At 31.1% G+C, this 23371-nt stretch overlaps 1 protein-coding gene across 2 annotated transcripts; it reads left to right on the top strand.

Moving 5' to 3' along the window:
• The first annotated feature begins 6245 nt into the window (after nucleotides 1-6245).
• On the top strand, nucleotides 6246-18141 carry LOC139811389 (UDP-glycosyltransferase UGT5-like). Of its 2 annotated transcripts, XM_071775675.1 has the most exons (8): nucleotides 6246-6501; nucleotides 6715-6951; nucleotides 9721-9866; nucleotides 10080-10316; nucleotides 12167-12583; nucleotides 15746-15968; nucleotides 17115-17334; nucleotides 17610-18141. In XM_071775675.1, exons 2-8 carry the CDS (start codon nucleotides 6930-6932, stop codon nucleotides 17902-17904), a joined length of 1560 nt encoding a protein of 519 aa, XP_071631776.1. In that variant the 5' UTR covers nucleotides 6246-6501; nucleotides 6715-6929; the 3' UTR covers nucleotides 17905-18141. The 2 variants fall into 2 exon arrangements, with proteins under 2 accessions (XP_071631776.1, XP_071631775.1); XM_071775674.1 differs by lacking the exons at nucleotides 6246-6501; nucleotides 6715-6951 and having other exon boundaries at nucleotides 9576-9866.
• Nucleotides 18142-23371: the final 5230 nt, after the last annotated feature.

Raw genomic sequence — 23371 nt, 5'->3', positions numbered from 1 at the left:
CACATTCACTTCAATGCAGATCTAGTGTAGCAAGATCAACGGATTACAATATGAATCCCCCTCAGGAACGTCAAATTCATCAACCTTTTCCTTTGCTCGTTCAATCACATGGACCAGCGATGGGAGATATAGGCGTCTCTTATGAGTAATTATATTTATTTTGATTATATTGCAATAATATTGTACTATTATTTAAATATTGACTTCTCGCACGATGATAATTTACAACTGTACATATTTTAAATAATTACTTTCCCCTTTCTGTTTTTAACCACATTCACTTCAATGCAGATCTAGTGTAGCAAGATCAACGGATTACAATATGAATCTCCCTCAGGAACGTCAAATTCATCAACCTTTTCCTTTGCCCGTTCAATCACATGGACCAGCGATGGGAGATATAGGCGTCTCTTATGAGTAATTATATTTATTTGGATTATATTGCAATAATATTCTACTATTTAAATATTGATTGACTTCTGCGCACGATGATAATTTACACAACTGTGATATTTTAAATAATTACTTTCCCCTTTCTGTTTTTAACCATATTCAATGCAGACCTGTACCAAACACTTCAAGGTCAACGGATTACAATATGAATCCCCCTCAGGAACGTCAAATTCATCAACCATTTCCTTTGCCCGTTCAATCACATGGACCAGCGATGGGAGATATAGGCGTTTCTTATGAGTAATTATATTTATTTGGATTATATTGCAATAATATTCTACTATTTAAATATTGATTGACTTCTGCGCACGATAATAATTTACACAACTGTGATATTTTAAATAATTACTTTCCCCTTTCTGTTTTTAACCATATTCAATGCAGACCTGTACCAAACACTTCAAGGTCAACGGATTACAATATGAATCCCCCTCAGGAACGTCCAATTCATCAACCATTTCCTTTAATAGAAGATACAGGCGCACCTTCTGAGTATATAATTATTCATTTTACTTATATCGTATATTTTGAATATTTACTCTTTTTTTTATTTTTAATCACTTCCACTTCAATTCAGACGAAGCACTTTAAGTTCAAAGAGTTTTACGTTATATGAGTAGTTTTCCAATTTTTTAATCGCTTTGTGTATATACGTGCAGGTGGAATTACAGTGGACAACGAGGACCAGAATCCTACAGATTTGACGACTATGATTGGCCAGATGACTTATATATGAATTAGCAGGAATAACAATAGTGTTGACGAAGATATTGCTTGACGAGGAATTATGTTTCGCATTATTACATAACGTAAAACAATTTTATGATTCAAACATTAATCATCTTATAGATGTAATTTAATAATTGGTTCATTAATTTTTACTATTTACTATGAAGAAGCAATAGTATAGCTAGTTATATGATTTTTATTTATAGCAGTATATCAATTCATTTATACATATATCTTATATAACGTTTCAGGTAATTTATGGAAACATATTAGTGTTGGAACAAGTATATACATACACAGAAAAAAAGATGTTGTATCAATAGCATCAGTGTAAGTTGAGATAAAATTAACATCAATACTAATGAATAAAAAACATCAGATAATTATTTTAATAATTTAAATATTTGGTTTAATAATATCCAATTAAATTAACTATTTTTGCTTGTGGCAGCCTGTGACGTCAACGTTTTATTAAAGCAACTTTATTTTTTTTCACGTACGTACTCGTATTAGAATTATAGAATATATTTATTAAAGATCCTTATTAAAGTTGCTGCAAATATCATTGAATACTTTGTTACTAATATTCTTGTTTCAACCCATTATGTTCGTGGATCTTTACAATAGTCTTCCACTTCTATGTACAGTTACTAGCTTATATTCTTGTAAAATGTATTATTTAAACATTTTTTTTTAATTAAAGGAAGCGCTAATTGCATGCACCAGTGTGAAAAACTGTTATAGATTGAATAAGAAAATATAGAACATGATTATAAAAACAGACCATTTAAGTTTTCTAATTTTGTTTTCTCATTTTATAATATTTTGACAAATTTAGTTAAACACGATTGTCATTATGTAATGCTTAGCAGTAAATGTTAGCACAAGAGAGTAATTATAAGTCTGTACATACTGAAATTGTTTTTTGTCTTTTGATTTGTATAATTATTAGAATATTTATTACAATAATTATAATAATGGTAATAAAAAGAGTTTCTTATACTTTTTCAATTTGTGTTTAAAATATTAAATTAATAACAAATAAGTGATTAACAATAGTTATAAGAACTCAAGAAATTCCACTCTAAAATAAAATTCTATTATAAGTTAATTTTTTGTTTTCTGATGTCAATAGTTTTTTTATAGGTGGAGATGTGGAAGAGATGCGAAAGTCAATTAAATTAGATCTTTCCAAGAAGAAAATCGTCGTTTTCTTAAAATAGAATTGTATGATTTCTTTTATCTAGGTATAATTCTTCTAGTTATTCTGCATGTACAGGGTGTCCGATGAAACTATTAAAATCAAATAAAATTATTAAGTAAAAATTTTACATTAGACAGAATAGTACACTCAAATAAAACTTCCAACTATACCTTCCAAATTCCTCTATCAGTCGCTGCGTACCTCTTTTCTTCAATCGGTGTGAGTCACCGGTCATATCAAGAGACACGGTAGTGTCTCGCGCCAAGTACACGCGAAGCGAGACCGCACCGTGACTCTTTTACGCGACGCGACGGGTTGCGGGTATACGAGATGTTGAGATCTCGATAACGAGTGAACGGATCAAGTTCTAATTAGGCTTGATCGATAGCTTGGGGTCCAATTAGGGGGGAGTTTCTTTTATAATATTCCGCTACGTGCCCTACGAGCGGAGATATTGCAACGCAAAGTCCAAATGTCAAAAATTTTTTTTAAGATACTTTCTACGTCAACCGCTCTCATTCATTATAACATACATGTAACAAACAGAGAACGTCACTTTCACTTTTTCGACACTGGCGGCTAGCAGCGTTAGTATCGCAGTGCAGTGCAGTGCAGTGCAATGCAGACAGTGCGTTCGTTTAACGCGCTGTCAGAGTGTCAGTCAGTTCATCAGTTATAACCTATCTCGAGAGAGACATGGTAGTACGCGCGGAGCGAGACCGACCGTGACTCTTTACGCGACGCGACGATTAATTCAAGGTAATTGTTTTATGTAATTATCCTATAATTATCTTATTCTATATATTACTGTTATACTTGTACTATTTTATTTACTGTTTATACTACGTTTACGTGAGTGTTTATACATACAGGTTAATAACCTATTATATTATTTTTTATATTGACAGCAGGGAGCTCTGATACTGAGATCAAGGAGCCTGTTCACACGAGGCGTTTCTGCCGCGCGATTGCGGCCGCGCGTTAACATTTGCACGAGCCGCACGCTGTCGCGAGGTATAAGGTGCGACAACGCGCGCATACGCGCGTACGCGAAACGGCAGTAACACCGTAATCGTGCCGGCGATATACTGAATTGAAAATTGAATTGCTTCGTGCTTATCCCGAGATTTCGTATCTCTACATCGTGTTATCACCGCTGCCGGATTTTCTATACCTGAGCTGAGCGCAGTCCATATACTGACCATACTATATGTCGATGACGTATATAACAAAACTGTGACTCTGTCGTGACGAACGACAGATCTACTAACACCGTCGGTAAACATGCACTCGATCTGCCACTGGTACCGACACGAGCACCTTATTTCACATTTTCACGAGTACCTATTTGTTAGTCAAATACACACGCGCGGTTACGGTGTATTATGTATTATTATGTATATTTTATATCACAAAATTACGTTACCTAGTTCAATTTAAGTGATATGTATAAATCCAAAAATCCAGCCTAACCTGCTAGACTTTGAAATTTAAACATTAAAATTTAAACATTACTAAAATTTTTGATTGAATAAAAAAACAATAAACATAATTTAGAGAAGAATCCGACGGGAGTAAAAAAAGCAGCGCCAAGTTTTTTTTACAAAAAAAATTTATTTATTTTATTTCAATTAAATATTTTTATTTTGTACTGTCTTTAATTCTTTGTTATTAAAATGATTATTTGTAATATTATAATTTTGTTAAGGAGAATTAAGAAGATATTATTACTTAAGTTGGAATAGGAAGACCCTTGAATGGAAACACAATTGTCTTTAAGTCATATCTTTAAAGATATGCACCACTTGGGTTTTATTTTTTCAAATTAATTGCACAACAATTATTTTTCAAAGCAATATCGCTTCTGACGTCACATTCCAACATAGCCGCGAGTACCCAGGAGCCTTAACATTGTTATATAAAATATTTCGCGTGGTCTTTCAATCACATCCTAAGACTAAATAATCTATATGCCTAGTGTAGCATTCCTCCTCTGCTCATTTTAAGATAATGGCGTTTATCATAATCGCTTATCGCTTTACGCGTTACGTAAAAGAGTCATGGTGCGACCTCGCATCGCGTGTACTTGGCGCGAGACACTACCGTGTCTCTTGATATTACATCGGCTGCATTCCGATATTCAACTGTCAGTATACTATTAACGTTAGTTAACGCCAGTCTTATTTTTTTATACCGTTATTATTTTCTATTATTATATTTTTATTTATTTTCAAATATCATTCATTGTCGAATCTAACTGAGATTGTTTAAAGACTGATATTTATAAATTTTTACTATTATACAATAAAAATTTTAAATTTTAAGACGATGACAGATCTAACTTTTAAAATAGATTTTATTTTAGTTATATTCAAATATATATTCAAATATATATAAAATATAATTTAACTTAATATTTTATTGTTAAAATTTAATTTTGGTTTAATTTAAAAAAGATGTAAATTTTGTTCTAAATTATAGATAAAATTATAGATTAAAATAAAATAAATAATAGATATATATGTATACCTGTACTACAAGATTTAAAATCTCACGTAAAAATATCGCTAAATTTTATTCAATACCATTCACTTCAAAGTGTGATTTAAATTAATAAATTATTAAAATACATAAAATTGTTTTTATATTCTATTATTCTTGCTAAAACTTATAAATACAAATTAATGAGGCGTGACTGTGTGAAAGGCAAAAGAGGAGTTTTAAAATCAATTTAGATAGCATAAAGCTGACAATGATAAATGATATATTTAACTTAAATTAAGTTACATTAAGCAATCTGTAGCTTATGTGTTTATGCGCGACTATAGCCATTCGCGATTGGCGTAATCATTAAACAGTCTAGCATCAAGAGTTCCGGACCGTACGGAACTACAGATGAAGAGTAAGTTTTGCAAATCGTGCGACAATGACGATTTTAAGTACTATACAGAATGAGTAAGAAATGCGAAAACTACGAGTGCAAAACTTTTCGGCGAAGTAATCGTGACGGTTTTACGTCGTAATAACAATGTATCAAAAATAATAACTGAACACTTTCTAAAAGACCGGCGGCTATTTAAAAATGAGATGTCTAACCGCGATATTCCCACACAATATAATGTTTACCTGTTTTATTTAATGCATATAAAAAATTAGTATATATTTGTAACAGACAAGACAATTAATCAATATTTAATAGATAATATAATTAAAACAATTTAACTTAAATAATAACTCATACGAATAAGGGAGACCGGGGCAAACTCGACACGATCTTTTTAAAAGCAATTTTCAACAATTAATTAAAATTTTCAAGCAAATTTAATGTTACATATTTAAAGAATGTTCCTTCAGGTACAAAATTGCTTAAAGAAATTTTGCTGTACGTCGCTTAGTTTTTCCCCCAGGAAAGGAAAAGTGACGCGAAGACAAATTTTCAAATTAAAAAATGCCGGGGCAAACTCGACACTTTGCCTGATCGACACAATTTGTTCTGGAACTTATTTTTTATTGTCTAAAACTAAAAATACATTGCTTATTGTGTATTTAAAAAGTACAAAAATTCGGAATTAAGTAAAACAATCATTGGAAATAATGAGAACAAAAATTGTTGAACTTTCAATTATTTTCATCTAAACTCATGTCTGAAAAACAATTTATATACTTATTTATGCATCTTTTCTCTTCTTATTTTTATGACGGTACAGCTAAGTTGTTGAGAAAATCTCAATATTATCAGTCTAAAGTACATACAATATTACATAAAGTAATATTATGATAACGCTATTATCTCGAAATGAAGAAAGGGGGAATGCTACACTAGGTATGCAGATACATTCGGTCTCAAGATCTGATTGAGGGACCACGCGAGAAGTTTTGCGCAACAATGTTGAGTCGCGTCATTTTTCTGATTTTGTTGTATTTTAATGGGTGATATCGTGATAGCGTCGAAACCATTGTCGATTTTAGTGGTAGAGCCTGTTCCGTCGTCTAGCCACCACGTCTGGACGGAGCATTTGGTTAAAGGACTACTTCGCAAAGATCATCATGTACACGCAGTCAGCATATTAGAGACTAAGGTCAAGGGTAAACTCGCGCAAAATTTAATATACGCCGTAAGTAGATATTATTAAGTAGAGACTCGAAGACATTCTGAGAGATATAAATCGATTATTTGCAAATCATAAAACAAATGACAAAAAACATAACTTTTCTATTTTAAAATGTTTTTTTCTTTTTACGTAAGATCAATATGCTTTTGGAAATGTTAATTTGTCACATTTTCGTATCTCCTCTCTTATATAGCGAAGGGTACTTATTATTTTCAGGTTTTCGATGATCTAATGGATACTTATGATGAATCTAATAAATATGACCCACTTGAATGGCAGAAGTATAGCGTATTTTATACGGCATATTTTGTATATCAGTGCGGTATTAACGCATGTGACACAATGATAAAAACTAAAACAGCGAGAGATCTTTTGAAAGTGATTAAAACAGTCGAGTTTGACGTAATAGTGCAAGACGTTACTGCAATTCAATGTTTCTACGGATTATGGGAGGTAAAGCGATCAACTTTAGTAAATTTTAATTGTTTAGACTATTTTGAAACTGCATACGACTTAGCAAAGTTGCCTTTTAATTCGAGTGCGTTGCGTAACAAATTGAAAGTGTCTAGTTATTGCTCATATCAGCGGTAATCTTCACAATCGTTTCTTATTATTTGTTCAAAACGATAGTTAAATACGATTTTATCAGAACATCTCTGATGTGGAAAATGTGAAAAAATACGTGAAATATTTCGTGGCGTTCTCTGTACAGATAAATAGGGTAATAATCGGAAAGTTACTAAAACTATATAAGTAGACAGACCGAAATGACTAAAACATTATGCTGTAGAAGAAATCAATCATTTTTATTAGCACATAGTACGCAAAAGATTTACATATATAAATTTATTAAAATAAATATTATTAAAAGAATATAAGAAAATTGTTGTCGTATTTTGGATGTAGTATTTTAATAATATAATGTTGCGCTCGCGGAGATTCTCTCTTACAAACTCGGCAGTTTCTTGTTGCGCATTTTTATAAATAATTGAAAACCCTCTGTTATTGCAGTAACACTAACTTAACGAACAGGAAACAATACACAGAAATAATAATCATACATACCTCTGCACAAAGCGATAGTTTATTTTTATATAAGTATATTATATTTTTGTAGTTAAAGTTTAGAGCGTTCTGGGAACAAAAATTAAAAATTTTCTTTAACTTGAAAAGTTATAAAAAGAACTTTTTTAATATATAAAACAACAAAAATATTAATTTAAAATTAATAAAAAAGAATAAAAAAAGTGGGCAAGTAGAAACTTGCACATTGCTTCCTCATAGTTTTTAAGTAAGCAAATTTGAACATTACTTTCTCACAATTTTTAAGTATGCAAATTATAAATTTGCACGTTACTTAAAGGGGCATATACGTTTCTCGAACCCAAAAAAATAGCATATTTTATGATTTTTTCCGGCGAAAGTATAAAAGATACGAAGATCGGGTTTTTCGCAAATAAAAGTACGTATTTTAGAGTGCATTTTCTGATTTTTATTTTTTATTTGCGATGCAAAGTACTTCCCCTACAGCCCCTCGCTCTAGGCCCTGCATGTTTTTGCGGTATCGGCGGAATCTCCGAGCTGGTTCATCTAAAGACAAAAAATCAAAAAAGGTCTTAAAATTTATGATATTATCTAGTCTCTGCCGAATGCTTTTTGTAATTGTTTAATTATTTCTCTTTGTTTTTTAACAAACAAAATAAAAATTTTTGTTAAAAATCGATGTTTCAAGTTTGGAAGATCGCCATTTTGTTAAAAATCAAAATTTCGGAAATCTCATTCGACAGCGACTAGAAAATATCATTTAGAAAGAACTTTTTTGATTTCTTGTCTTCAGATAAACCAGCTCGGAGATTCTGCCGGTCATGCAGAGCCTAGGGCGAGGGGCTGTAGAGAAAGTACTTTCCATCACAAATAAAAAACAAAAATCAGAAAATACACTATAAAATATGTACTTTTATTTGCGAAAAACCCGATCCTCGTATCTTTTATACTTTCGCCGAAAAAAATCGTGAAATATGCTATTTTTTGGTCCGAAAAAAGTATATATGCCCTTCATCAACATTTGATTTCGCTCATAAAGCTTTTTCTTATGAGGAAGCCTGTTTTTTTTATGCATAATTATTAATAAATATTTATTAATTTGGCTTCCTCATAGAGAAAGCTTTATGAGCGAAATAAAATGTTGATTAAGTACCTAATGTTTGGAAATTGTGAGGAAGTAATGTTCAAATTTATAATTTGCACACTTAAAAGCTACGAGGAAGCAATGTGCAAGTTTCTACTTGTACACTTAAAAACTATGAAGAAACAATGTGCAAGTTTTTACTTGCACACTTTTTTATGTGATAAGCTTTATTGCGATTAATATCTGTTATACTAATATCTGTTTTACTATTACAAAAATCAATTAAATAATTAATAACTAAGACGTATGAATCGGCCTGACTGGCAATAATTTTTATCGTCGTGACGATTCGCCCATTGATTTTGGCCCGATTGATCGTCAAGACGTTTATAATCTTTGATACTTATATATATATAAGCATCTCATTTTTTTTAAATAATTTAAATTAAATTGTTAAATTATTAAATAATTAATTACAAATGCATTGAATTTGATACACCTGGCCTAGTAATGGTGCTCCAACCGAAAAAAAATTTCGGTATTTCCATCTTGTATTATTATTTCTCTAATATAAGTTATTGCGATAAATATTACCACATGCCCCAGTGGTCGAATTAATACGACACCTTCACGGAATGAAGGGGGGGGGGGTTCCAGGTTCGAACCCTGGCTGAGGTAATATTTTTCGCAATAAATTTAATAATTTAATTTAAATTATTTAAAAAAAATGAGATGCTTATACATATATATAAGTATCAAAGATTATAAACGTCTTGACGATTAATCGGGCCAAAATCAATAGTTGAATCGTCACGACGATAAAAATTATTGCCAGTCAGGCCGATTCATACGTCTTATTAGTTACATAAAGTAAAATTATGATAACGCTATTATCTCGAAATGCGGAGAAGGGGAATGCTACATTGTATGGGCTACAGGCATGCTACAGGCATGCAGATACATTCGGTCTCAGGATCTGATTGAGAGACCATACAAGAAGTTTTGCGCAACAATGTTGAGTCGCGTCATTTTTCTGATTTGTTGTATTTTAATGGGTGATATCGTGATAGCGTCGAAACCATTGTCGATTTTAGTGGTAGAGACTGTTCCGTCGCCTAGTCACCACGTCTGGACAGAGCATTTGGTTAAAGGACTACTTCGCAAAGGTCATCATGTACACGCAGTCAGCATATTAGAGACTAAGGTCAAGGGTAAACTCGCGCAAAATTTAACATACGCCGTAAGTAGATATTATTAAGTAGAGACTCGAAGACATTCTGAGAGATATAAATCGATTACTTGCAAATCATAAAACAAATGACAAAAAACATAACTTTTCTATTTTAAAATGTTTTTTTCTTTTTACGTAAGATCAATATGCTTTTGGAAATGTTAATTTGTCACATTTTCGTATGTCCTCTCCTGTATAGCAAAGAGTACTTATTATTTTCAGGTTTTCGATAGTCTAATGGATACTTATGATGAATCTAATAATTATGACCCAGTTGAGTGGCAGAAGTATAGCGTATTTTATACGGCATATTTTGTATATCAGTGGGGTATTCACGCATGTGACACATTGATAAAAACTGAAACAGCGAGAGATCTTTTGAAAGTGATTAAAACAGTCGAGTTTGACGTAATAGTGCAAGACATTACTTTAACTCAATGTTTCTACGGATTATGGGAGGTAAAGCAATCAACTTTAGTAAATTTTAATTATTTAGGCTATTTTGAAACTGCATACGACTTAGCAAAGTTGCCTTTTATATCGAGTGCGTTGCGTAACAAATTGAAAGTGTCTAGTTATTGCATGCTCATATCAGCGGTAATCTTCACAATCGCTTCTTATTATTTGTTCAAAACGATAGTTAAATACGATTTTATCAGAACATCTCTAATGTGGAAAATGTGAAAAAATACGTGAAATATTTCGTGGCGTTCTCTGTACAGATAAATAGGGTAATAATCGGGAAGTTACTAAAACTATATGAGTAGACACTCACTAGACAGACCAAAATGACTAAAACATTATGCTGTAGAAGAAATCAATCATTTTTATTAGCACATAGTACGAAAAAGATTTACATATATAAATTTATTAAAATAAATATTATTAAAAGGATACAAGAAAATTGTTATCGTATTTTGGATGTAGTATTTTAATAATATAATATTGCGGTCGTGGAGATTCTCTTTTACAAACTCGGCAGTTTCTTGTTGGGCATTTTTATAAGTAATTGAGAACCCTGTTATTGCAGTAACACTAACTTAACGAACAGGAAACAATACACGGAAATAATAATTATACATACCTTTGCACAAAGCGATGGTTTATTTTTATAAGTATATTATATTTTTGTAGTTGAGGTTTACGGACATTTTTTTTAAATGCGATTTTTTGACGTTTTAGAATATTTAGAACATTCTGAACACATTGGCAGCGAAACTAAAAAAAAATTTTTTTACGAAAACAAAGCTTCCTCTATGAGGAAGCAATAAAAGAGGTCGTAGGATAAATTTTTTACGAAAATAGTGATTTGCGTTTTATGCCAAAATATACAAGTGTGAGGACAATCGTTAAAATCCATTAGGATAGAAAAAAAATAGTTTGTTAATAGTTGAGCCCCGGAAGTGCCTTAATTGTTTAATTCGAAGTATCCGGCCGTACTTGCATATATGTAAGAAATATTCATAATGATTGTTCTTGTGCTTTGTGCGAAAATGTACATGTATGAAAATAATTTTTAAGATTCACTACCAACACCATTAAAAACGCTATTAGAAAACATAATAGTTTGTTAACAGTCGAGGCCTGGACTGCTTCGTTTATTTATGCGTTATAGTATTTATGCCTATACTAGTATATGTAAAAAAAATTCTAACGATTGTTTTCGCAATTTGTGCCAAAATATATACTATTTTTTCACACTTGTATTTTTTTTATAGTGAATATTTCAAAAAATATTTTAGTGCAAGACCAAGTTTATTAATTTATTTATATTTAATATGTTTTACACTTGTTCAAACCTTAGCGTTCTTATTATGCTCCGGGTGCCCCTACCATTATATGCTGAATCCTTACATGTACCGGAACACGGTGTCGGAAAAGTATAACGTTCTATTTATTAAACTTATGTTGTAAATAACTTTACAATAAACATTGAACAACGGCTAAAACCTTTTGAAGATTTCTTAGGAAGGTGACTTTGACACTACATAATATGTCTGTCAATGTAAAGGTCATTGGAGATGGGTCCCCTAGACAACAGTTTTTCCAATATTTCGTTATAATTTTATTGTTTTATACATATAAATCTATTTTTTTTAATACTTTCTTTATTAGGGAAAATTTTTATTTTTGTTTTAGGATCTGCTCAAACTTCAACTACATTATTATTTTTGCATTATCTGCTAATAAAAGTGACTTTCTCTGCAAAATAGTATTTAATTTATTCTATTTTGTTTATTACAAAAATAATATCTACATATTTAGTTTTAGCTTTTTCCATTGTCTGTAGGTAGGTATTGTTCTTTCAGATTGCTAAAGGCAAGCCACCCATAGTAGGCTATATTCCTTTTGGTGCTACACCTTATCTCAAGGATTATATCGGTGGTCCAAGTTATCCGACTGTTCGATCTTACACACATGCAGCCATTGCAAAACCTGAAGGTTTGTGGCTGAGAACGTGGAATGCTTTATATTACATTGTGGATGATCTCATACGACATTACTATTTCTTCCCTATTATTCAACGACTTACTGAAGAATATGTAGGCCATGCAATTAGACCATTACATAAAATAGAAAGAGAAAGTATAAATATTGTACTAATTAATAGTCATTCTGCGCTCGAATCTGCGATACCACTGCCACCGAATACCCTAGAGATTGCAGGATTAAATGCTCAGGCCGTGCAACCAATTGCCGGCGAGGTGATCGTAACGTATCCTGAGGTAAGAGAAGTTATACGAACCCTGGTTCGTTATATATTTTATATTATGCATTTTGTATTATGCAAGGGGTCCTATTAAAGTAATGCATTTTAATATCTCTTCTGTAACTCGTCATAGACAAAAGTTGCATGGTTTGGAAAGGGTCACATGATGAAAATATGGACTTAACCTTGAGTGACCTTTTCAAGGTCCAGTTAAGTTAGATTAAAATCACCTCGAATTTTTTAAATAAAATTTCTTATTTTTCATGTCAGGCCGCCGTCTCATGTCGAGACGTTTTCAAAACACTATAATGAAACTCTCTTTCGTTAAAAATTTCCTAAGACATTTTAAATTATATAATGTCATGACATTTTTAATATAAAATATGAAATATCTTGTAAAGTATTCACTTTTCGATAACTTTACCTTGATACTTTTATACGTAGCATAATAAAAAAAAATCGAATAATGTTATTAATTTTAAATTTGCAATTATGCAAAATTGAATGCGTCTACAAAATGCAATCAATTTTTTTAAAATAATTATTTCTAATGTTTTACGACAATCAAATCCTTTCATTATTCTATCTATGAAAAAGTATAAAGGTAAAATTATCGAAAAATGACTTTACAAAATATTTCGCATTTTCCACTTAAAAAAAAGGCATGTAAAGTCGATACTCGAAGTTTATTATTATCCACGTGAATATAGAAAACGGGCTAACTAAGGACCAAGCGCGGTAAATAATGCGCGAAAGTTTTATTTATATTTTTATTTTACATATTTTCCAACCCCTTTGACTGCGCGCCGACTAGATTCGTCAGACTTGAAACACAGCTCCGGTTGGAGTAGTAAAATCCCCCCCTTTATTTAATTAAATCGATTTGATTTAATTTTTGATGCCATATGCATCTAAATAACTGTAAAGAAATCATTGCGAAAAATATTACCTCAGCCAGGGTTCGAACCTGAAACTTCATTCTGTGAAGGTGTCGCACCAATTCGACCACTGAGGCATGTGGTAATATTTATCGCAATAACCTATTATTAGTTGTAATATTACGCATATTTTCAGCCAGCGTGATTTAAAATTTGAAGTATAGGCTCCAATGGAAATCTGCCAAAATATAGAAAATGGGCTAACAATAAGAACCAAGCGCGGTAAATAATGCGCGAAAGTTTTATTTATATTTTTCGCAATGATTTTTTTACAATTATTTAGATGCATATAGCATAAAAAATTAAATCGAATCGATTTAATTAGGTGTAGAAGGGATTTTACTATACTCCAACCGGAGCTGTGTTTCAAGTCTGACAAATCTAGTCGGCGCGCAGTCAAAGGTTGGAAAATATGTAAAATAAAAATATAAATAAAACTTTCGCGCACCATTTACCGCGCTCGGATCTTAGTTAGCCCGTTTTCTATATTCGTGCGGATTTCCATTGGAGCCTATACTTCTTTCATTATTGTCGCTTTTCCGCGATGCTGATTGGTTCTCTTGTTGCGCTTATTTATTCGTGAGCGGCTGTCATCGTATATTTTGACAATTGTGTGTATTAAAGGGTTAATAGTATAATAGCAACAGTATAATATTAAAGCTAAGTAGCGCGTGCGTAGCGATGTTTAGTACATTAAAAATGTCATGACAAAATATCTCACAAAGAAAAATATGGAAGTGTCCGTCTCCGATTTTGATGAGCTTTTAATATGTTGTTTTCTATACAAAAATAAGAAGTACTTATTTATAGTACGTGTTCATACGCATCTTTAATATCGTTATCATACGCATATTTAAAGGTGTAAAACACTCCTTTGAAAACAACTTTCAAAAGAGAAAACGGTTTTTCTCTTTTGGGCCGAATGTCTCCGACAGATAAAAAAAGATAAAATAGATAAAAGATAGAAAAAAATTTTAAACAAAAGTTGAATAGTTTGAAGAATACTTTAGAATAATAACAAAATGAAATTACAAAATATAGCAATAACAAACTAACAATAACAAAATATTATTTTTCAGTGCTAAGGGAAGTAATTTATTGATATGTGTGTATATATACAGTACACATGTAGGCGGCGGAGAGACTACCGCCCCTCTCCCGCAGACAAGAATGGGTGAAGATGGACCTCGGTTTGCGTAGAAAGTTGAAAACCTGAACCGTACAATGATAAACCTTTGTTTTATTTTATAAGCAAGGCGGGAAGGGGAGATGAATCTCGCTTCAGTCTACCCCATCCTATCTCTGATTACAGAGCGAAACAAGGTCTATTAAGGTTCGGGCTTTCAACTTTCCACGCGAACCGAGGTCCATCCCTACTCATCTTTGCCTACGGAAGAAGGGCGGTAACCTCTCCGCCTATATGTGTACTGTCTGTACACACATATCAGTAATTTATGTGTCTATAAACACATACGGCAAATTACTTCTTTTAAAATTAATGTACTTTATAATACCTAAAAAAAATGTTTTAAAATTGAGAAACTTTAATTTACTATTTCTTCTAAACCAATGCCGTCTCCTACTTTTTTCTTGCATAGAATTACTCAGAAAGATCTCCTCTACAACATATTAAAGTGGTGATAAAATCGGTGAAGTTTGACCTTTTATAAACATTTACTCAAATTTATAACAGTTTTTGCAAGCGTTTATTTTTTGTGTAATATAATGTACATTGTACATATACATATACATATAATCAACCCAGGATGTACGCTGTTTGGTTGTGTACGTATAAGACGTTGTAAAGATGTTTTTTAAACATGCATGTGTGCCGTATAGAAATTAAAACTTATGTAAAAAACACATATATATGCTATATTTTCAATATCTATAGATAAATGAATAAATTGCAATTCTATTTAGTAAAATAATTTCTATTATAATGATTAATTATTAATTAATTTACATAATAATCAATAAATTGTAAGCAAAAGATAAATATTTTGCACGGAATATTGCTAAATTTAGAAACGTAGAAATATTTTTTATAATAATATTGTATTTATTACAACAACTTCTAAAAAGAATGCCGCATAAATCTTATTTAAACAAGCTTGATAATATAATTCTGCTTAGATATAATCCATTAAAAATGTATCAGTTACTTACGATTATATTTCGTCATTAAGATTCATATCTTTGTATATTATCGAAATATTCAGTTCACCATTATTTTGCAGGATGTGCGCATATTTCTTGACGGAGCAAAGAATGGAGCTATCGTAATATCGTTAGGAACGAATGTGAAATGGAAACATCTCAATTTAGACACGGTTAAATCTGTTATACTGGCTCTGTCGAAACTGAAGCAGCGAGTGCTGTGGAAGTTAGATATTGAAGTGCCATTTGAGATACCGGAAAATGTGATGGTTATGAAATGGATGCCTCAAAGCGAAATTTTATGTACGTTTCACAGTTTCTATGAATGCACAAGAAACATGAGACACATATTTCTACATAAAATTTGTTTACTTAGCTATTGCTTTGCTTATATTCGTTTATCAACGTAAACAATTTTTTTAAACAAGTTTTGGCTAGAGTTCTGTATATGCGACCCCCCTTCGATTTGAATCTACTTTTGCAGCCACGTAGTACATACTAAAAGAAGTCGAAAGCCCCAGTGCGAACTTGTGGAAATAATTATTTTTTTAAATATTCAAACTTTTGTAGCAGAGATGGGATGGAGTGAGGTAGGGTGGATCTCACACTTTGCGTGGATAGTTTTTAGATAGCATTGTATTTTCTAAACACAACAGTTAGGTAGTGGATCTCGCTTCCTTTGCTAACAGGGCAAAACGAGATCTTTTATTATGTAATTTTACATAGACTTTCAACTTTTCACGCGAAAAGAGGGTCAATATTGCAGTCAAAAATCCAAAATCTAGCAAAATAATAAAAATTTGAATATTTAAGAAAATAGTTATTTCCGCAAGTTGGCACAGAGGCTTTTGAGTTCTTTTAGTAACGTACTTACGTGCCTGCAAAAGTAGATTATACTTAATCGGAGAAGCTCGCATACGGAACTCTTACCAATATTAATGCAATAGGTACCATTCTTCTAAAAACTGCTTTGAGAAATATGAGATTTATGATTATGAGAATTACTTACTTTTCTGTGGAGACTTGTTTTCGTCCGACCTACTCTTAATCTCTCGTTCGACGGAGTATACATTTCAAAATTAAATAACTATAGTATAAAAAATCAATTTTTATTGTATTAAGTTCATATAGTTTATATACTTCGCAGTAATGTCTAAACAATTTTATTTTATTTTATAATTTTTTCGCACTTATTATAAGCCAATTTCAGTTTTTAGTTATTACATTATATGTATATTATAATCTCTTTATAATAAGAGAGTAATTTTTATTACAATAAGAACATCTCGTTTTTTGTTTAAAAATAATGTATAAGCAACAAAATTGTTGATTAAAAGTTTATTACATTAGTTTAATCGGGACATATACAGCTAATAAAATGTTTGTATCAATGTGAGATTTCCATATAGTTGAGAGTAAATATTTATTATAATATACTATTATGTTTAGCTCATAAAAATGTAAAAGCAATCTGGACACATGGTGGTCTTCTGAGTGCGCAGGAAGCTATTTGGAAAGGCGTACCAATGATCGTAATGCCTTTCTTTGGAGATCAAAAATCCAACACAAGAATATTAGTAGCTAAAGGCGTTGCCATATACTTGGACATTACAACTTTGTCCACGCAGTCGATATTACACGCAGTTGAAGAAATACTTTATAATGAAAGGTATCATACTTTGATCATGTTTTAATAATTATTATTTAAGCAGTAAATATTAACAATATAGCTACATTTCAGATAATTACTAAACTCTAATATTTAATATAGTATAATCGATTTACAAATTCCTATAAAAACAATTGTTTATAAAATTATAGATTATGAAATTTGGCTTTCCTGTTTATGTGTCTTGTCATATATTTGGCTTTTCTTTTAATTAAGATGCGTTTGTTAAAATATAATTATTTATTTCATTATTAATAGTGTAACTTTTTATACAGTTATACGAGAAACATGAAACGGTTATCCAGCGAATTCCGGGATCGGCCAATACCGCCATTAGATTTAGCTGTTTGGAGTGTTGAATACACCGTCCGCCATCCAAATGGAATTTTAGTAACACCGCTGAGATCTCAGAGCTGGGTGGAACGAAATCTGATTGATGTTTACGCATTTTTATTTCTTAGTTTCTTTATAATATTGTTAAGTATATTCTTTGTAATAAAACTATTGATTAATCTTTATTATAATTATGTGTACACTGCATCTAATTTACGCAAGAGTAAACAAGCGTAAGTCGCATTAAAATGTATTAACAGGCTTTGCGTGCTGTATATAATGTTAATGTAAAGAAGTGAATATAACATACATATCGAAAATGTTGTATTAATTGCATTGATATTGTAATTAATAATAAATTTTGTTATACTAAATTGTAAAAAAAAATGAAGATCATGGTAAATATTAAAAACGTTTAATAAAACAGTTTTGATGTATAAAAGCTCTTTTCTGACAATAAATAAAATAAGACATTATTGTTTAGCCAAATTTTTATTCAAACATTTACGCGAATATAAATATTTTTTTAGAATTCGATCTCTGAATGTAAGGAGACATATATCAGTTTGTTTAGGCAATTAAGTGTATAATCATTGATATGAGACAAAGAATATTCCTGCAAAAAATTTGCGCTGTTTGAAAATGAATGGGTTCGTGGCGTGCTTTACGAGCTCGTTCATATATATATATATACATATATATAATGAAACATTATATATTCTCTAGTTTCGCCAATGATGTTTATATATGTTATGACTTTGACGGATATGACTTTATGGTTGTTTACAATACTTGAAAGCTGTTTTGGTTTGTAATATGCTTAGTTTGCTCGTAATATACTGAGTGAGTTAATTCGAAAAAATATTTAAAAAGTTCCTAAACTTTGGAGTCGCAAAAAATCTTTTTGGTACATGTTTTTTTTATCTAAAAAAAAACCTATTTACAAAATTTGACCTAAATCTGAGCACGGACGTTTTCGGAAGTTTCGCCAGAAATAATAGAAAATAACGTGCCACCGACTAAATTATTTTATAAAAGAACGCGTTCGATATCCGAGGAAAATGCTGCACAATATATTATCAGCGCTTCGAAATATAAGCGCACACAACTACTTTTTCAACATTTTCTTCTGAATATAAAGTGAATAAAGGGCATGTGGAAAGATGTACGCAGTTAGAATTCGACAGAAAAAGAATTTGCCAATCTGCAATTAAAAATTGCGGACAAGATAAGACTAGGTACTATACGATTTAAAACTCTCGGTACTAATTGGTCAATTGGCTTACTGCTTGAGTTTCATTGTTTAAATTTTTTTATGTGTGTAATGTTTTGGTTTATCACAGCTTTTATTACGGTGCAAATGTATTTCAATGTTAGTTAAAGTCGAAAATTTTGATATAATAAATATCAAAGCCTCAATAATTATTTGAGTTACATAATCTAATTTACTTTAGTCTACGTCAAGTTCTGATAATTTGAATTTGTTATTTCAGAATTAGTTAAAGTTATCTATTGACATTAGGTAAGCTTCGCGCGTTTAGTCTCATGAGCGGACACCAGTGTTAACTGTATTCTTATGCATTATCAGTTCAATAATTTTGACAAATTGAAAATGTGAAAATATTAGTTATGGGGTTATGGGGTTTTGAGGGTTATAAGATCAAGGGGTCATGGGGTTAATAGTTTATGAGGGTTTTAGGGCCAAACAGCTTAATTATTGAGATGAGACAACTCGTATAAATCATATTGTAAGATCACTTCATCAGGTTTTTGAGTGATTTTGCTTATGGGGTCATGGAGTTTTTCAAAAAGGCCACTCAAATTTCGAAAGCCCTTGCTTATACGAACATTTTAAGCCCAAACGCATTATTGTAAGTCGCTTCAATTTTTGGACAGAGGGAGGGGCCACTTGACGTGGAATGTCACAATAATATTTATTATTAATATATTATAATATTGAAAAAACTGCCTAGTCGAAAGAGTCAGAGCAGTAATAAGCTTCTTGTACAGACTTTTTGATAGGATTCCTGCGTAGAGCTGATTTTTCTTTATTGCATTAAACTGATTTTGAGTCCGTTTCAAAATTAATGTGGTGAGCTTCTTTTATCCCCTCAATTTTTTAAATCCTTTTTTTTGCATTGAGGTTTTTACTTTTTCCTCAGCAGTGTATGAAATGGAAAATGCTAAATAATTTAGGACAAACTTATATATATTTATTTAACGTGTATTTTTTAAATAAAATTTGGCGACGATTCTTGAATCGCAGGATCAAGTAGCTGCTCGTAAGTTAATTTTTTACAGTAGCGAGTGAGAGTTTGAACATTTATTTCGGATTCTAACGCCATTTTTGCGAAAAGATTCTCGCTCAATTTTTAATCTTTAATCGCTCTAAGTATAATTTTATTAGATATATCTACTACCTTAGCCGTCTTCCTTTTGTACTTATGTATAAAAAAAAACAATCCGTCATTGAAGTCTGTGGACATATTACTCCATAAAAAATAAAACAGATAGCCCCGACCACATTTTTCAGTCTTTAACATGTTGCGAGCTGCGAATTTTAGATTATTCGGAATTAAGATTTAACGTTTCTCACATCTGATAACTATATATTAATTGATAATATTATAAATTTCTTGTCTTAATTTGAGTTAAATTATTATCGCACAACAAATTTTTGAATCGTCGAAAAATGTTGATAATCTCTTTCGCTTTAATTTTTGTAACGCATGTTGTGTCCGTGAAAAGCATCGCAAGATAACAAAAGCTTCTGAATCTCTTACGTAGAGCTTTTTTCAATTATTTGTTGGAATGGTAGAGATATCTATCTGTTAACACCTGAGATAGCAGTACTGTAGACGCATAGCTCCCGTAGACAGATAACCTCGGTTTCCCTATTGTAGAAAGAAAGCTAACTGACTTAACTATTAGATTTAAACAGCTAGTATGTCAATATTTATGTTTAGTAAAGGTTCGCATGTGTCTCTTAAACCTTCCCCAAATAGTTAAATCGAACATTTCTTTTGGTAGAGTCGATATGTCATATTTAGTAATACACGCTCCGTGATACTGTAAGGATATAATGCCGCGGATTACAAATAATACGGCGTTGAGTTATTTTGAAACATTAAACGATACTCATCACGTAAAGTGCAAGATGAAATCATGTGGTAATAAGGTTATTTGGAGAAATTTTGCGAAAGAACACTTAGTTAAAATACATGATATGTATGAAGAAGAAGACAAACGAACATGGAGAAACGACACCTACTTACTTTGGCAATATTTTTCAAGAGGAAAAAGCTTTTGGGCAAGATGTGAATTTTGTGGCAGTTTAGTTTTTGTATATAGAAGACATCATTTAGAGTACCACTTGAATAAATGTAATAAAAATGCATTAGCTAAAATACAAGAAGACGTTACTTGTAGTTGGCTGTCGCAACATTTCACATTTACAGGCCGTAATGCATATTGCAATATTTGCATGAAGTTCCAAAATTACAAGCGTTTCAGAATATTTGAAGGAAGAAATGTCTTAGAATCTCACGTGAAACATCATTATGAAAGCGGAATGGTACAACAATTTGTACATGAAACAAATTATGCCGGCCCAAGTTTTTATCACGATAATACACATACTCAGTCTCTTAGAAATCGAGAAACTCAACAGGGGTAAACATCTCAGATATTAGTATTTTATTTATTGTAAATTTTTAATATATTTTCTATCGTGTGTGTACATATAATATAAAAAAATTTAATATCTAACATTTAAAATATAGAGACTGTTATACAAATTTCAATCTTATATTTAACGTATATTTTTTATAAAAGTTGTAATTATTTGAATTAAATAACATTATTGAACAAATTTATATCAAGTTTTGTTAATTCAAACATGCTCTTACATATTTATTATCTAATACATTTAGTAATTGATAGATATTCTCATAAACAATTAAGTAACTGCGCAAGTATAACAGAATTTAATAGGAATTGTGTTTAAACATTTCATTTTAAGAAATATATGTGAATAATAAGAGTCAATGATCAAGTAACATACATGACTGCAATATATGATCTTGTAATTTCAATTACATTAGTAGTAAATTATATACTGAAGATGGTCTAAATATTACATAGACCGATATGTTTATAAATTAAGGTAACTCCGGTATTTACGCCGCGCGAGGATTTACGCTGCAAAAATAGAAGGAATAGAGATACTTGCTCGCAATCACACTGTTATGTGCCTTTATGCCATGTTAGTAATTTCAGTTCTTTACTGTTAACATTAACGAAACCGTCGTGAGTTGAATTGATTTCTCACCGTAGTAAGTAGCGCGATCATATATTACAACCTATGTAAAATGAATACTGTAGGGAATGTAAAAAGTTTAATGGTTATTTCATGATACATAAGTGTAAAGAGATAGTAAAGGATGGAATACAGCAAAATACAAGTGCATATAGCTCTTATATTCTTTATAATTTAGCTTGATATCTTGTATATCCCTTCTGTTCAGGATATATGGCATTTTAGCATGCAAGGTTTATGCCATAGTACAGACGCTTTGTAAAAATCGAAATCTCCTATGTGTTCTTTTTCTTTCTTTTTATTGGATCGTATATACCAATAACCTTTAATGTATCTATTGTTCTTTTTTTTCTTTAAAAAATTTTTTAGTTTTATAATTTGTCTATCATTCTTACATCTTAATAAACTTCTTACACACATTTTAAAACTTATTATGACATTTTATTGCCTTAACTATAGACATTATTTGTAATTTTTTATAAAGCGTATATTTCACCCATGAATGTCATATATCCCAGCCCTATGGGATATATGGCAAAAATGCAAGGGTTTCTAAAAGTTTTATTATATTAAATACAAAGAATGAATGAGAAAGATTCTATTTTTATATTCGACAACGTTTGGCTAATGTCAATTCGTGACAATTCGACCATTGCATTGGTTTATTTGGTCAGATTAATCGTCAAGACTTTTTCGATCATGGTGTTTTGGTCTTTTTAAATTGACAAAGAATGAATATTTCATATTTCTATTTTTTTTTTATAGTAGTAGACAGTATAAAGTTTTTATTGGTATAATTTATTTGTTTTAAACATAATAAATAGTACTCGATAAATTAAGTTTCCCTCTAATGCGGCGTATATACCGGAGTTACCCTATAATTTTTTTAATACATCGACACGAACACTCAGTTATTTATGGCTCTGAGCTCCTTTTATTTGATTTATTAATCTCTGGATTTCTTTATACTTTTTCAATCACATATTACATTTCAATGCAGACCTGTAGCAAGCACTTCAAGGTCAACGGATTACGTTACAAATCCCCTTGAGGAACAAATTTATCAACCATTTCCTTTGCCCGTTCACTCACATGGACCAGCGATAGGAGATACAGGCGCCTCTTATGAGTAATTATATTTGTTTTGATTATATTGCAATAATATTATACTATTTAAATATTGACTTCTCGCACGATGATAATTTACACAACTGTAATATTTTAAATAATTACTTTCCCCTTTCTGTTTTTAACCACATTCACTTCAATACAGATCTAGTGTAGCAAGATCAACGGATTACAATATGAATCCCCCTCAGGAACATCAAATTCATCAACCATTTCCTTTGCCCGTTCAATCATATAGACCAGCGATAGGAGATATAG

The sequence above is a fragment of the Temnothorax longispinosus genome, chromosome 4, assembly GCF_030848805.1.
Source record: "Temnothorax longispinosus isolate EJ_2023e chromosome 4, Tlon_JGU_v1, whole genome shotgun sequence".
In the NCBI taxonomy this organism is placed as follows: domain Eukaryota; kingdom Metazoa; phylum Arthropoda; class Insecta; order Hymenoptera; family Formicidae; genus Temnothorax; species Temnothorax longispinosus.
This window is presented reverse-complemented; position numbering and strand designations above follow the sequence as displayed.